The 12,451-nt window shown below is 39.5% G+C and overlaps 1 protein-coding gene across 2 annotated transcripts in view; it reads left to right on the top strand.

The window, feature by feature from the left end:
• POT1 (protection of telomeres 1) overlaps window positions 1-8,039 on the top strand; it is a 63,089-nt gene extending 55,050 nt beyond the window's left edge. For both annotated transcript variants that reach the window (XM_081211596.1, XM_081211597.1), the window contains 5 exons: window positions 453-588; window positions 2,090-2,184; window positions 4,088-4,179; window positions 6,341-6,446; window positions 7,855-8,039. In XM_081211596.1, coding sequence (XP_081067722.1) covers window positions 453-588; window positions 2,090-2,184; window positions 4,088-4,179; window positions 6,341-6,446; window positions 7,855-7,964 — 539 coding nt within the window. In that variant the 3' untranslated portion in view covers window positions 7,965-8,039. The remainder of the gene's footprint in view (window positions 1-452; window positions 589-2,089; window positions 2,185-4,087; window positions 4,180-6,340; window positions 6,447-7,854) is intronic.
• The last annotated feature ends 4,412 nt before the right edge of the window (window positions 8,040-12,451 follow it).

Here is a 12,451-nt window from a genome sequence, read left to right as displayed (position 1 = left end):
AGTTGGTGGTAGGAGCTCTGGTGCTGGTAGTGGGGTACAGACCAGCAGGAGCAGGTCCCTGGGGTCATCTTAACCTGGCTCCTTCTGGCTCCTGGAATCCTTTGTCCAGCTGGAACAGACTTTCAGGTGGACTTTGCCCACCTGCCTGCTTATTGGCTGGATAGCTCAGTTGGTTAGAGCATGGTGCTGATAAAGCCAAGGTTACAGGTTCAATCCCCGTACGGTGCATATTCCTGCATTGCAGCAGATTAGACTAGATGATCCTTAAGGTCCCTTCCGATTCTAGAATTGTATGATTGTCTGTCTTTCTTGGGATCCAAATATATATGTACACACATTATATACACAAGGATGGTCAGGGATAAATTTGATAACTTGGCTCACTGCTGTTATTTAACGTGTTATCAGAATATTAAAGTAACCTAAATATAGTTATTTCTGTTTATTTATAGGAGGCACACTGGAGGAAATCTTGAAGCTCTCAAAAAAATTTAAAGGAATTATACCCGTAAGAGCCATGGAAGACGATCTTGAGTTGCTGGATCTTTCAGCTCCATTTCTTTGGCAAGGGAATATACCACATTATGGGTAAATCTAAAACACACACACACACACACACACACACACACACACACACAAACACACACACACCAATATTAAATCTGGCTTCTTAACTCCCGTTCTGATGCCAAAACCTTTGATCGGTTGTTAGACCTTTGGAAAATTAGTTACTTTATCTGTCCTTATAGCAGATAATAAAATTGAAGAAGACAGGATGCTAAGTTCCTAGCTGGGTCCAAATTTACACACTGGTATTATTTTTACATCTGTGCTATGGGCAGGGTAGCAATCTTACCTGTGCAAAGTGCACAACTTCTTCCTCCTTTGAATTAGATGGGGAAGTTGTTTCATACACTAGAGTTGTGCATGCGTCACCAATACTCTCAGATGTGCCACGTGCCACTAGATCACTGGGGCAGGATTTAATCCGTGGCAACAAAACCTGCAAAGATGGTAAAGGCCTTTGTATGGAGGCATTTCTAAGCCACAAAAGGTAATATTGCATTAGTTGTGCCTCATCTGTAATATTGTGTCCACCTCTGGGCAAAACCATTTGAAGAAGTAGTTCAGGATGACAGTGAAATCCATATGGAAAGCAAGTCCTATGAGGAAAAGGTTGTGGGAACTGGATATATTTAACTTCCAGAAGAGAAGACAATGGATGGACATAATAGCACTGTTCAAATACTTGAAATATATGGAAAGGGCGCCAAGTCTTGCTTCCTGCTGCTACCTCAGAGGGTTAGATCTACATAATGGGTTTCAGTTACAGGAGGGTAGAATTTGGTCAGACGTTAGAAATGGTAACAATGGAGCCAATTTCTTGAGGGAAGAAATTCTTCCTTGCTACAAGGGAAGAAGTCAGTGGAACTAATGAAACTGAAATCACGGTCTTAATTCATCTTGACTTAGACCTAATTATATTGGACAATAACATTCACTTTTTCTACACTAACAACACTTGGTTTATTTTCTGCAGTCATCAAAAGTTGAAAGATGTCTTTTAAAGCATGCTATACAAGCATTTGCATACTTTTCTTACCTGGAAAAATAGTTTTGTTGCAGCTCTCTTTTTAAGACGTACAAACACCATTTTTATGTTGATGATTTTTATGGCTATAAAAATGTTCTAAGTTCTTTTTTTAACATTGCCAACGTGCTAAAGAATAAAATTATTTACTTGTTAGGGTGTGGTTAAATTATTAATTCAGTCGTGTTTTAGCATATTGTACCATACCAGATTTATTACTTATATCGTGTGAAGCAGTTTTGTCATTAAACAACAAAGAGCAGTGTTTAGAAAATATATGCTTAGCAATGTATCAATTTGCCTGACATTCTTCAGTTCAACTGACCAAGGAATTTATTTTTGTTGACAGTATCTTATAAAAGGCATTCAAGTTTACTGCTTTTCTAGGCCATATAAAATATCTGTCTATAAAACAGCAGGAAAATGTTCTTCTGACAAGTTTTGAGAAAAGCTAAATATACAGAACAGTTAATGCTATTGTTTTGTTTCAAACATTAGGTGCAAACACTGTTCAGATCCGAAGGCGATAGCAAGCTTGAGTCCCCTTGCTGCACAGAAAGATCCATTGTGGGAGCCCACTACCATAGCACAAGGTTAGATTATGCTATTATCCGTATTTTTTATTCAGAAGTCCTGAGTGTAAATAAAACCACCCAGTAATGTCCGAGTAAGGAGAAAGCTGCATAAATCTGAAGATTTAAAAAGTTACTGAGTCCAGGAGAAAGAGAAAGACTTGCAGCTCATTCCAAAATAATGGTTATTTTGAAGATGCTTCTCTCATCATTTGTGCCTTGTTCACATAGGAGAGCAAAGTTTTATTAAGTTGAATAAAGAGTCTCTGACATTAATCTCAAATTAGCTTGACTCAGGGTACTCAAAGCAGCACATTAGGCAGTGCTCAAAGCCTGCTCCCCTTTGTGAGCAGGCCTCTTCTTGTTGCTTAAATAAGGGCATCATTGAGACGTAATAAATGGCTGAGTTGGTAGAGCATGAGACTCTTAATTAGGGTCCTATGTTTGAGCCCTACATTGGGTAAGAGATTCCTGCCTTTCAGAGGGTTGGACCAGACGATATGATCCTCATGGTCCCTTCCAACTCTACAATTCTACGCCTGCAAGAGGCAATTTGAGTTTAGCGTACGGAGCTTTCCTGGAAAAGAGCAGGAACGTCCCTAGCTGAATCTCAATCTGATACGTATTAGTCTGACACCTGATGCATAGGAAATAAAATAGGTAGCTTTTAAGTTCTACAGAGTCCAGTGCTATTATTATACGCACGCTTCCAAAAAAGATACTGCAGAATAATTTGATCTGAATTAAGTAATAGGGCTTTTCTGTTAGCCCCATAGCAGAGTGCAATGGTGTGTAAGCATTATTATTATTATTATTATTATTTTGTAAGGGACTTCCAGGAATGGTTAGGTTCCAAACACAGCATTTCGTGCTGCGGTCCCTGTGCATAGAGCTGCGCCCCCATGAAAGTGTGTTATGTGAATTCCCGAATTTCTGGAAGTAAAATAAAGCATGATTAGCTTCATCACAAGCAATAAATGCAGGGGAAGCTGATTTTGATAGTTGATTTATGTAATTATTCACAAATTATCACAAGTTCCATTTAGGGTGGCTTTTGTTCTCGAGAAATGACCTTGATGCTGATTTATGTAAATAAGAACAAATGCTGGTTTCTCTGTTGCATAGCAGTCACCTTTCAAAAGATCTGCATTTGAGCAGACAAGAGGAGCTCAATTGCTCTGTCTTGCTCCATGCCTGCACTATATTCACTTGTATGAGTCTTGTCCTAGCAGAAGACATAATGGCGAAACACAACCAGCAGCTTTCTGTTCTCCCGCGCCACTGTAATCTACCTAAGCAACAACAGTAACAAAAATGAAACCAGAATTGTGTGTTAAAACACTAACATGGAACCAGAAAACTTAATTCAGTGGCTGTTCATATCTTCATTGGACTCTGTATTTAAGCTAAACAGAATAAATTGGTGGGTTATTTTAATGGGATACGTAGCAGAGCAGTTCTCTGCAGGGGACCATTCTTCTACCAAAGAATCAGTAGCGCTTTCCCTTTCAGATTTCCTTAGGAATGGAACTGGGCAGAACAAAATGAATCCACAATGACACTGTCAAGATGTCTACTGGCTATTGGGAAATAGCTTATAAAGCCTACATGAAATTAAAATTTTCACTGGATGCAATTGTGTATGTAAATGCTATTGAGCATCTTCCACAGCCGTGTTACTATCTTACGAAGGTGCAGTATAGATAGCTTGTGTGCACATGACTGCGCAATTCACTTCAATAGAGGGAGCAGTTTAGTTGGGAGCCGTTCATTCACACTGGAATCCTCTGCAGCAGAAATAAATCAGCGGATGACAGTGGTGTTTAAGTTGTCTGTATCTCACCGATAATATATTTTTAGCTTTTTATTCCTCTCTTGTATTGAGTAATCTCTAAACACAACTACTTATTTTCCTCCTGCTTAGCTTTAGGACTTGTGCCCCTTGAATATGTCTTTGTGATGAAGTTTATGCTGGACGATGGAACAGGAACCCTGAATGTGTATCTCATGGATTGCGTAAGAGACCAAAGCATTGTACTCTGAAAATGTTCAGTTTGAATATAAGTGTGTGCTTGCATATGGCTGTTCTCTCAAGCGACATGGAGAGAGGGCAGAGTTGCAGTAGAAGCAGTAAGAACTATGATCTAGTTTTAAAATGCTTTAGTTAAGCTCATGTGAAATTGGATGAAAATAGCCCCTTTCAAACCTTGATTTTTAGATTAAATACAGCAGCAGCAAAAGACGTATCAGGCCCAACATTGAGAGGGCCTGACCCCAACGCTAAATACTGGACACAAGGAATTGAGCAATTGTTCTTCTTGACACTAGAAGACTGCTAACTTTTCTTTCCCACGATTTGAAACATTTTGGAGCATATGTCATTTTAGTTCCCCCCAGTGTCTCTCTCTGGTGCTATGACATGCCACCATTCTGGAACTACAGTGCGACACACACTGTACTTGATTCCTTATGTATCCTTCTCTCATCCCCCTTTCTCTTTCTCTTAGTTTCTCTCTCCTCCCTTCCTTTCCAGTTGAAGGAAAGGGCTAGAAAGAGTTCCTTAAAGAAGTACTTGGGGAAGCTGCCATGGGATACAGTGGTGGCCTTTAAAAGACTTGGATGGCTTTAAAAGAGAAATTAGACAAATTCACGTGGGAAAGGGCTATTGATGGCTACTAGCCATGGTTTCTGTGTTCTGCCTCCATGGTCACAGGCAGTATAGCCTTCTGAATATCAGCTGCTAGAAGCCACAGGAGAAGAGAGAGTGTCCTTGCACTCAGTAAACCTACAAGCATTTGGTTGGCTACGATGAGAACAGGATGTTGGGCTAGATAGGTCTATTGCATGATCCAGCAGACTCTTCTTGTGTTAATTTAAAATTCTCGGGGGGGGGGGAGGAATAATAATTTGTGGCCCCTTTCTACTTGGGGACAGTTTGCCCATCACTAGTTAGAATTTAAGAGGGACGCAGGTGGCGCTGTGGGTTAAACCATAGTGCCTAGGAATTGCCAGTCAGAAGGCTGGCAGTTCAAATCCCCGTGACGGGTGAGCTCCCGTTGCTCGGTCCCTGCTCCTGCCAACCTAGCAGTTCGAAAGCACGAAGTGCAAGCAGATAAATAGGTACCGCTCTGGCGGGAAGGTAAACGGCGTTTCCATGCACTGCTCTGGTCCGCCAGAAGCGGCTTAGTCATGCTGGCCACATGACCCGGAAGCTGTACGCTGGCTCCCTCGGCCAATAAAGTGAGATGAGTGCCACAACCCCAGAGTCGTTCGCAACTGGACCTAATGGTCAGGGGTCCCTTAACCTTTACCTAGTTAGAATTTAAGCAAATCCAAATCAGAAACAAGATGAAAAAATGTTCTTGTTCTATAAAAAAATGATAGAATGGCAGTCAACCCCCTCACAGAGGAATGTGGGAAGCATGTAAAAACTTGTCAGTCTGACATGCTTGAACAAAAATGCAAAAGTAAGGTTATTACATATAGATGGACATGAAAATTATAGGGGGAAATGTTTTCATTTCTCTTTAACTTACCAGTTCTTTATATGCTGAAGTGTTGCAGCAAGGTACAGCAGTATAACTTCTGAAAATATGTAGAATCTGAACTCTTTAATTACATAGAAGCTATAAAGCAGAGATAATGTGATTACATCTACTCATACCAAATATTCCTAATTGGCACCTGTAATTTCTGTTATTTTTAACTAAGTGTTGATATGTGTAGTAGATGAGACTACAGAGTATTCTGTGAGTTAACGGCATATTGGTGGTAGAAATTGCTCAACATACACTTGAGACATACATTCATGTTTCATTAAGATCTAGCCTGTACAAATGTGGTAGATTATTTCTATTTTAGCTATGAATTTTAATAAAGCTAAGGCTGGCATGAATTCCTTTGAGAGGGTGAATTTAGATTCACTTATGAATTGGATTAAAGTGAAGATGTTTTTTAAAAGGTGCTCCTTCTTGTTATACCAGAACGTTAAAAACAGATTTAGATATTAGACTGCTTATGTGAATAAACAATGCTACTCCCTTCTGTTTTTCATTATTTGCATTGTGTTAAAAACATGAAGTGTGAAACATGTTTTTGTTACATGTAATTTTCATTTCTTTGCCAAATATTTATTGACTAATTTAATTATATCTGCATCATTTTTCCTGTTCTCCAGAAAGATTTCTTCCAAATTCCAGCTTCTGAAGTCCTGACCAATAATATTTTTCAAGAGAACATAGAAAGGATCATGAACAAACTTTGCCCTTCAGGCACAAATCTAGGTGAGATACTTATCATAAATTTGGAAGCATGATTAAAATCTACATAAGTTTATCTTTTTAATTTTTACACTCTGTAGGAAAGAGAATTAAATTACATCTTTTCCTGCTGTACACTGCTGTACTACACTGATTTGTAGCTCTGTTCTTTTTAAAGATATAGGTGTATAATTTCTCCATTGGCTGCAATAGTCCAAACAGAATTTGGTACAAAGGATAACTATTCTGTACAGCATGGAACGTTTAAACTGTATCCTTAAAAAGCAACCTGGAATTTTAGCAGCACTGAAAGGTGTCTTCAAATGAAGTCACAGATGGTATACTTCAGTGGCCCTTCTGTTTTCTTATATATGCTGAAACCTCATGAAACTATCTATAAAGCCTTAAGGACCTCTGTACATTTGCCAGCCACATTTAGTCCAATTGGTTGCCAGAGTAATTTAAAGTTGCCTTTTCCCGTACGAGAATGTGACTGCCTGTATATACTTCTGAATTAAAACTGTTTGTGTTTGTTGATGACAAATGCTAGCTTCTTGTGCCTGTGTATTACTGAACCCAGTTTCATTGTATGAGAATATTGTGGATTGTTTTGAGATTTTTTCCTCCCTAATAGAACTTGAGAAATACATTCTGGCCTTCAGAATTTAACTGCGTATAGTGCAAATATCTGATAGACTCAGCAACAACCATGACACTTTATTGATTTTATGCCGAATTTGGGGGGGGGGGAAGAAATGAGAAAAGTAATATCTGCCATGCTAGCAAACACAGGAACATTGATTTCACTTGGCAGCGGTTCATGTATAAGGGACATTTTTTCGATGCAGAGTGCTTCAAACAGAAGCCCAGCTGAATTTTTCATGACTCACCTAAACAAGTTTTTGTTTCACGTGAAGTAGGATAAGTGCTTTCTTTGGCATCTTAAATATGTATACAGTCGTACCTTGGATCCCGAATGCCTTGTGAGTTGAACATTTTGGCTCCTGAACGCTGCAAACCTGGAAGTGAGTGTTCCAGCTTGCGAACGTTCTTTGGAACCCGAATGTCCGACATGGCTTCTGATTGGCTGCAGGAGCTTCCTGCAGCCAATCAGAAGCCGCACATTGGTTTCCAAGCGTTTTGGAAGTCAAATGAACTTCTGGAATGGATTCCGTGCAACTTCCAAGGTGGACTGTAGTGTCTTGGTTAAGACATTGCAGTCCGTGGTGCTGTTCCCTTCTACGCTATATGAATACCCTTGTGATTATAGCCACATTGTATGTGCCATTGTATGTGCCACTGTTTCTGTCCCACTGCTGTGATTCTGATTTATGCTTAATGTTTCGAGATCTATACAACTTTTGTTTTTTTGGTCACAATTCTTTAATACAGAAAATGCCCATTAAAACCAGTCATTTGCTTTTGATTGTAGACGACCTGCCATGGCTGGACTGTTTTATCAAATCCTACTATGTCACGGATGGAAGAGAGCAGCAAATTTGCTATCGGGTTTTTGACACTACGATTGCTGAAGATGTCTGATATCTAGATACTTGGAATATTTAAGGGTTTGTAATGTTTGTCGATTTCATTTGAATATATAAACGATCCAGGGGATGTTGTAAGGTGTTTGCTTTTTTATTAAATGTGTAAAGAAGTACTTTGTTCTGAATCAACATATAACTTAAAATGATTTTTTTTATATACTGTTGTTTGTCATGGAAAATTCACGTACGTTCTTTGCAGTTCTCCAGGTAACACACAAGAGTCATAATTCACAATTCCCGACCCCTCAAAAAAAAGCTTATTAGTTTGTTATCCTCTAGTCTAGCATGACTTTCAGAGTCAAACAAAAGTCCTTAAAGAAACTGAAAAGTCCTTAAAGAAACTCTTGAGCCAATCCTAAAAGCCACAGTGTGGGGCCATTCTCTAAAATGGAGCAGGCTGTCTTTGATTAGAAAATACTGTTGCAGTGCAATAGTCCATGTGCAAAAAGCTTTGGGTTATGCCACAATACAGATAGGATTTGATTAGCTTCTTATCACTGTTGAAACATACAATACAATGCCATCGCGTTCAGACAGATAAGAAAATATCAAAAATATCAGGCACATGCATGCAAACAGTACAGTAATAGTATTTGAATCTGGACTATTCTGTACATACAAAATGAGCACAAAATACCTAGCAGCTAAGTGCTGTTTGTGATGGCACTTTCAATTGTGTTTGCCTCTCAGATCATGTTGCACGTGACCCAGGCAGCTAAATTTGGTGTTGGCTACACACTCCAGCTGATCTTCTTTTCTCTTTTGCATAATCTGATTTGGGAACCAGTTTTAGAGCCATGGAGTTTCAGGCTAGTAAGTCACTGTACTAATTGGCTCTTAGAGTGAAACAAATTGCTCTGGGTTTCTCTATCTACAGTATACCTTCGGTATACATATGCTCATGCAAGACTTTAACACACAAAGTTTTCATCCAGTGGGCAAGAACTGTATCTTATTAAAATGTATTACATGCTGGCAGCTACAACACTGTATTCCAAGCCATGTAAAATATTTAATATAGTCTTCATTGTAAAATTGTCTTGATGCATATCATGTGGCTTATTTTATTATTATTATTTTTTAGGTAATTAAGAATAGATGGTTCTTGCAGTTGTTTGTGGACTTTTTCTATAATGGACATTATTTCTGATCCCCCAAAGCACTTAACTGCAAATCTAATGAATATAAGGGCTTTGAGCTTAGTTCTTTGCCTAGGAATGTATGACTGGCAATATTTCTCAAGGCATCTGTTACTCAGCACTGTAAAAGCAATGAGAAATAGGAAAAATTAATCAGTGGAAATTAATTCTTGCAACGGAGGGGTCTTAAAATCTAGCCCTGTTGCAAGCACTTTAATCCTATTGATTTCAATGGGATTTAATGCTCGGATTAGTCAAGGGCCACAATCCCAAACTCCATGCAAGCAGACTGTCCTATTTATTATAGATTATCTGTGCACCTGACTAAACCTAACATTCCTGAAAGTTGGAAGAAAATGGGACAGACCATAGAGCTCCAATGTAGGTCAGAGCTGCAGTGGAATCAGTGGAGTAAAAATCAATTGTGCACAATTTATGTCTATGGAATCAGGTCCAAAAAGCTCATTTCCAAATATTTATTCCTTTGTACTTGTGCTTAATAGCTTAAGTGGATTTCAGTACAGCAACCGTAGCTTGTCAAGGCAAGCTACCTTCTGTTGCAAACGTTTTGTGTACGTGCAACATTATTTCCTCTTGTGTATTATTATATGGATTATTTAAAAGCATTATTTGGCATACAATTCAGTGTGTTTTGTGTTGACTTTGTTAAACCTTTTCAGATTTATGTTTGTGTAATATAAGATTTGGGTATGTCGGGATGTTCAATATTGTAAATACGCACGTGTTTAATAAACACTTTTCATTTAAAAAAAAATTAATGTCCTTTTTAATGTTCATCTTAGATTTGTAATCTAGTTGCTCTTGGCAAATGAAAATGGTCTCCAAAAGGGGAAGTTCATGTAAATGGAAGAAAGTTGGTTCTTTTTCCTCTAGGCTATTGATGTAGAAATGTGTAGACGGGTGGACTAATAATATTTCATATTCTTATATGCCAGATAGAGGGGCTATTTGAGAACTAACTTTGTTCATCAATCCTTCTGTAAAATATGCAAATGCCTGTTTTTCCTTCTGAATGCATGCACTGGGAAGTGAAAACCCAGATCACTACATGGGCCCAGGCTGAAATAGGCACTCAAATCCCTGTTCACCCGCTAAAATCATGCTGTTATCAACACCCATGTATTAATAACTGGGGGAAGTAGGACATAAACCAGCTTCACACTTGTGAAGAAAACTGGCTTATGGGTTATATTCTGGCATATGGGTTTCTCAAGTGTAGAGACAAAAAAACGCTTCTGCTGCATAGTATATGCTGTTGGGCCAAATTCAACGTACATACAAAGCCTTATGTGGCTTATGACCCACATATCCGGTGGAATGCCTTCTCCCCCATTTGTGGAGCTCCCCCCTTCAAATGTGATCATTGTTGACCCTCATTTTCAGCACAGATTAAAAAACATATATTTTCACCCAGACCTTTTGCTGAGCTCTGTCTCCTCTGCACAAGCACTTTGCTTTTGTCCCTATATTGAATACTGTTGATTGTGATTTTAACTGTGTGTGTTTTTTAATCTGTGCTGAATATTTTTGTGTTGCTGATGTAGACATACTGCCTGAAAGGTCATTATTAGTATTAGTATTTCACAGTGTCCTACACTTCAAATCGACAAGTTCACACAGAGGGCATTACTGACTATATTCCTTGTGGAGCCTGTTGCTTTGGGGCATTCAAAGAAACTTGCCTCTAAGCAAATGCATGCCAACGTTTTTCAAAAAACACCTTAGATAGGCTGATTTGCCTTGGGCTGTGGGAGCTTCATTCAATATTTTCCTTCCGTCATGACAGTGTTCAGCTTTTTAAAAAAAGAAAAACGAAGCTCTCCCTCTTTGCCGATTCTCTGCAAACTCTATTTGAATCAATGTCATTTGAACATCTATTTGCATGTAAAGGGGAAGATTGTGTGTTTACATGTCATCTCACTTTAAGACAATCCAGAATCAATGAGTAGCAGTGTAGTAATGTATTCTGAAATGGATTAGTTTAGCAAAAACCACAGCAAAATTGGAGCCAGTAAGGCATTATGGGAGAGGATGGAAGGGAGAGAAGGAAGAACACAGTAAAAGAAGGGAAACAGCCACCTCCTCACTTTCCTGGCTGCAGGAAAAAATCCGCACGTAGCCAGTGTTGTACCTTAGTAACAACCACTTTGGGAGGAGTGTGCAAAGGCCGGGGAGGGGGAAAATTTGGAGAAAAAGACACTGTTTATTTGGAGACCTGATAAGTAAAAGTGGCATGGCATTTCTGTACTGTAAAGCAGAGATAGGGAAGCTGTGGACCTCCATTCATTGGATTCCAGTTCCCATCAGCCCCGGCCAACATGGTCAGTGGGCAGGGACTATGGAAGTTGTAGTTCAGCAATACCTGGCAGGCCGCAGTTTCCCCATCCCTGATGTAAACCCTGCAGGATATAGTTGGATTTACTGACGAACAAGCATGCCTACAATAGGGTTGCAGGACCTTGAGTCAAGCAGGCTGGAAAAAATTCTAATGTGTTATGGTGTTACGGTGACACTATCAACCATTGATAGGCACAGCCTTTGAAAGCAATGAAAATAATGTTCAGTAAAAGTAAAGGGACCCCTGACCATTAGGTCCAGTTGTGACTGACTCTGGGGTTGTGGCACTCATCTCGCTTTATTGGCCGAGGGAGCCAGCGTACAGCTTCCGGGTCATGTGGCCAGCATGACTAAGCAGCTTCTAGTGAACCAGAGCAGCGCACGGAAATGCCATTTACCTTCCTGCTGGAGTGGTACCTATTTATCTACTTGCACTTTGATGTACTTTTGAACTGCTAGGTTGGCAGGAGTAGGGACCAAGGAACGGGAGCTCACCCCATTGCGGGGATTCGAACCACCAACCTTCTTATTGGCAGGTCCTAGGCTCTGTGGTTTAACCCACAGCGCCACCCACGTCAGTAGACTCTAGTAATTCTCATTTTATAAAAAGTTACACAGTCCTAAAACATTATTGTATGATTTTAAAAAGTTGGAAATTTCCCATTTTTCTACTGGAGAAAAGGGGGAGAGGTTACCATCCAAAGGCAAAATTTCAAATTTCCTGGACTTTTGCACAAGTTCCACCCCTTTACCACTCAACCACATCCTTGGGGACAATTGCTTTTGAAGTCTCTTAATGGCATCATGCCTTGCACCAAAATAACACTGTGCCCCTGTACCATGAGTCTTTGGCTTTGGGATGCTGGGAAACTGGGCAGCTTAGGCTAGGAATCCCTTGTGATATGATAAGCATCCTTACCACACCTGAAATTTCCACGTGAATAGCAACTAGCTCGCAGTGTCTTTGGTATTTCCAGTTAATAGC

Source organism: Podarcis bocagei, assembly GCF_964188305.1.
Source record: "Podarcis bocagei genome assembly, chromosome: 10".
NCBI classification, from domain to species: Eukaryota; Metazoa; Chordata; class Lepidosauria; order Squamata; family Lacertidae; genus Podarcis; species Podarcis bocagei.
This window is presented reverse-complemented; position numbering and strand designations above follow the sequence as displayed.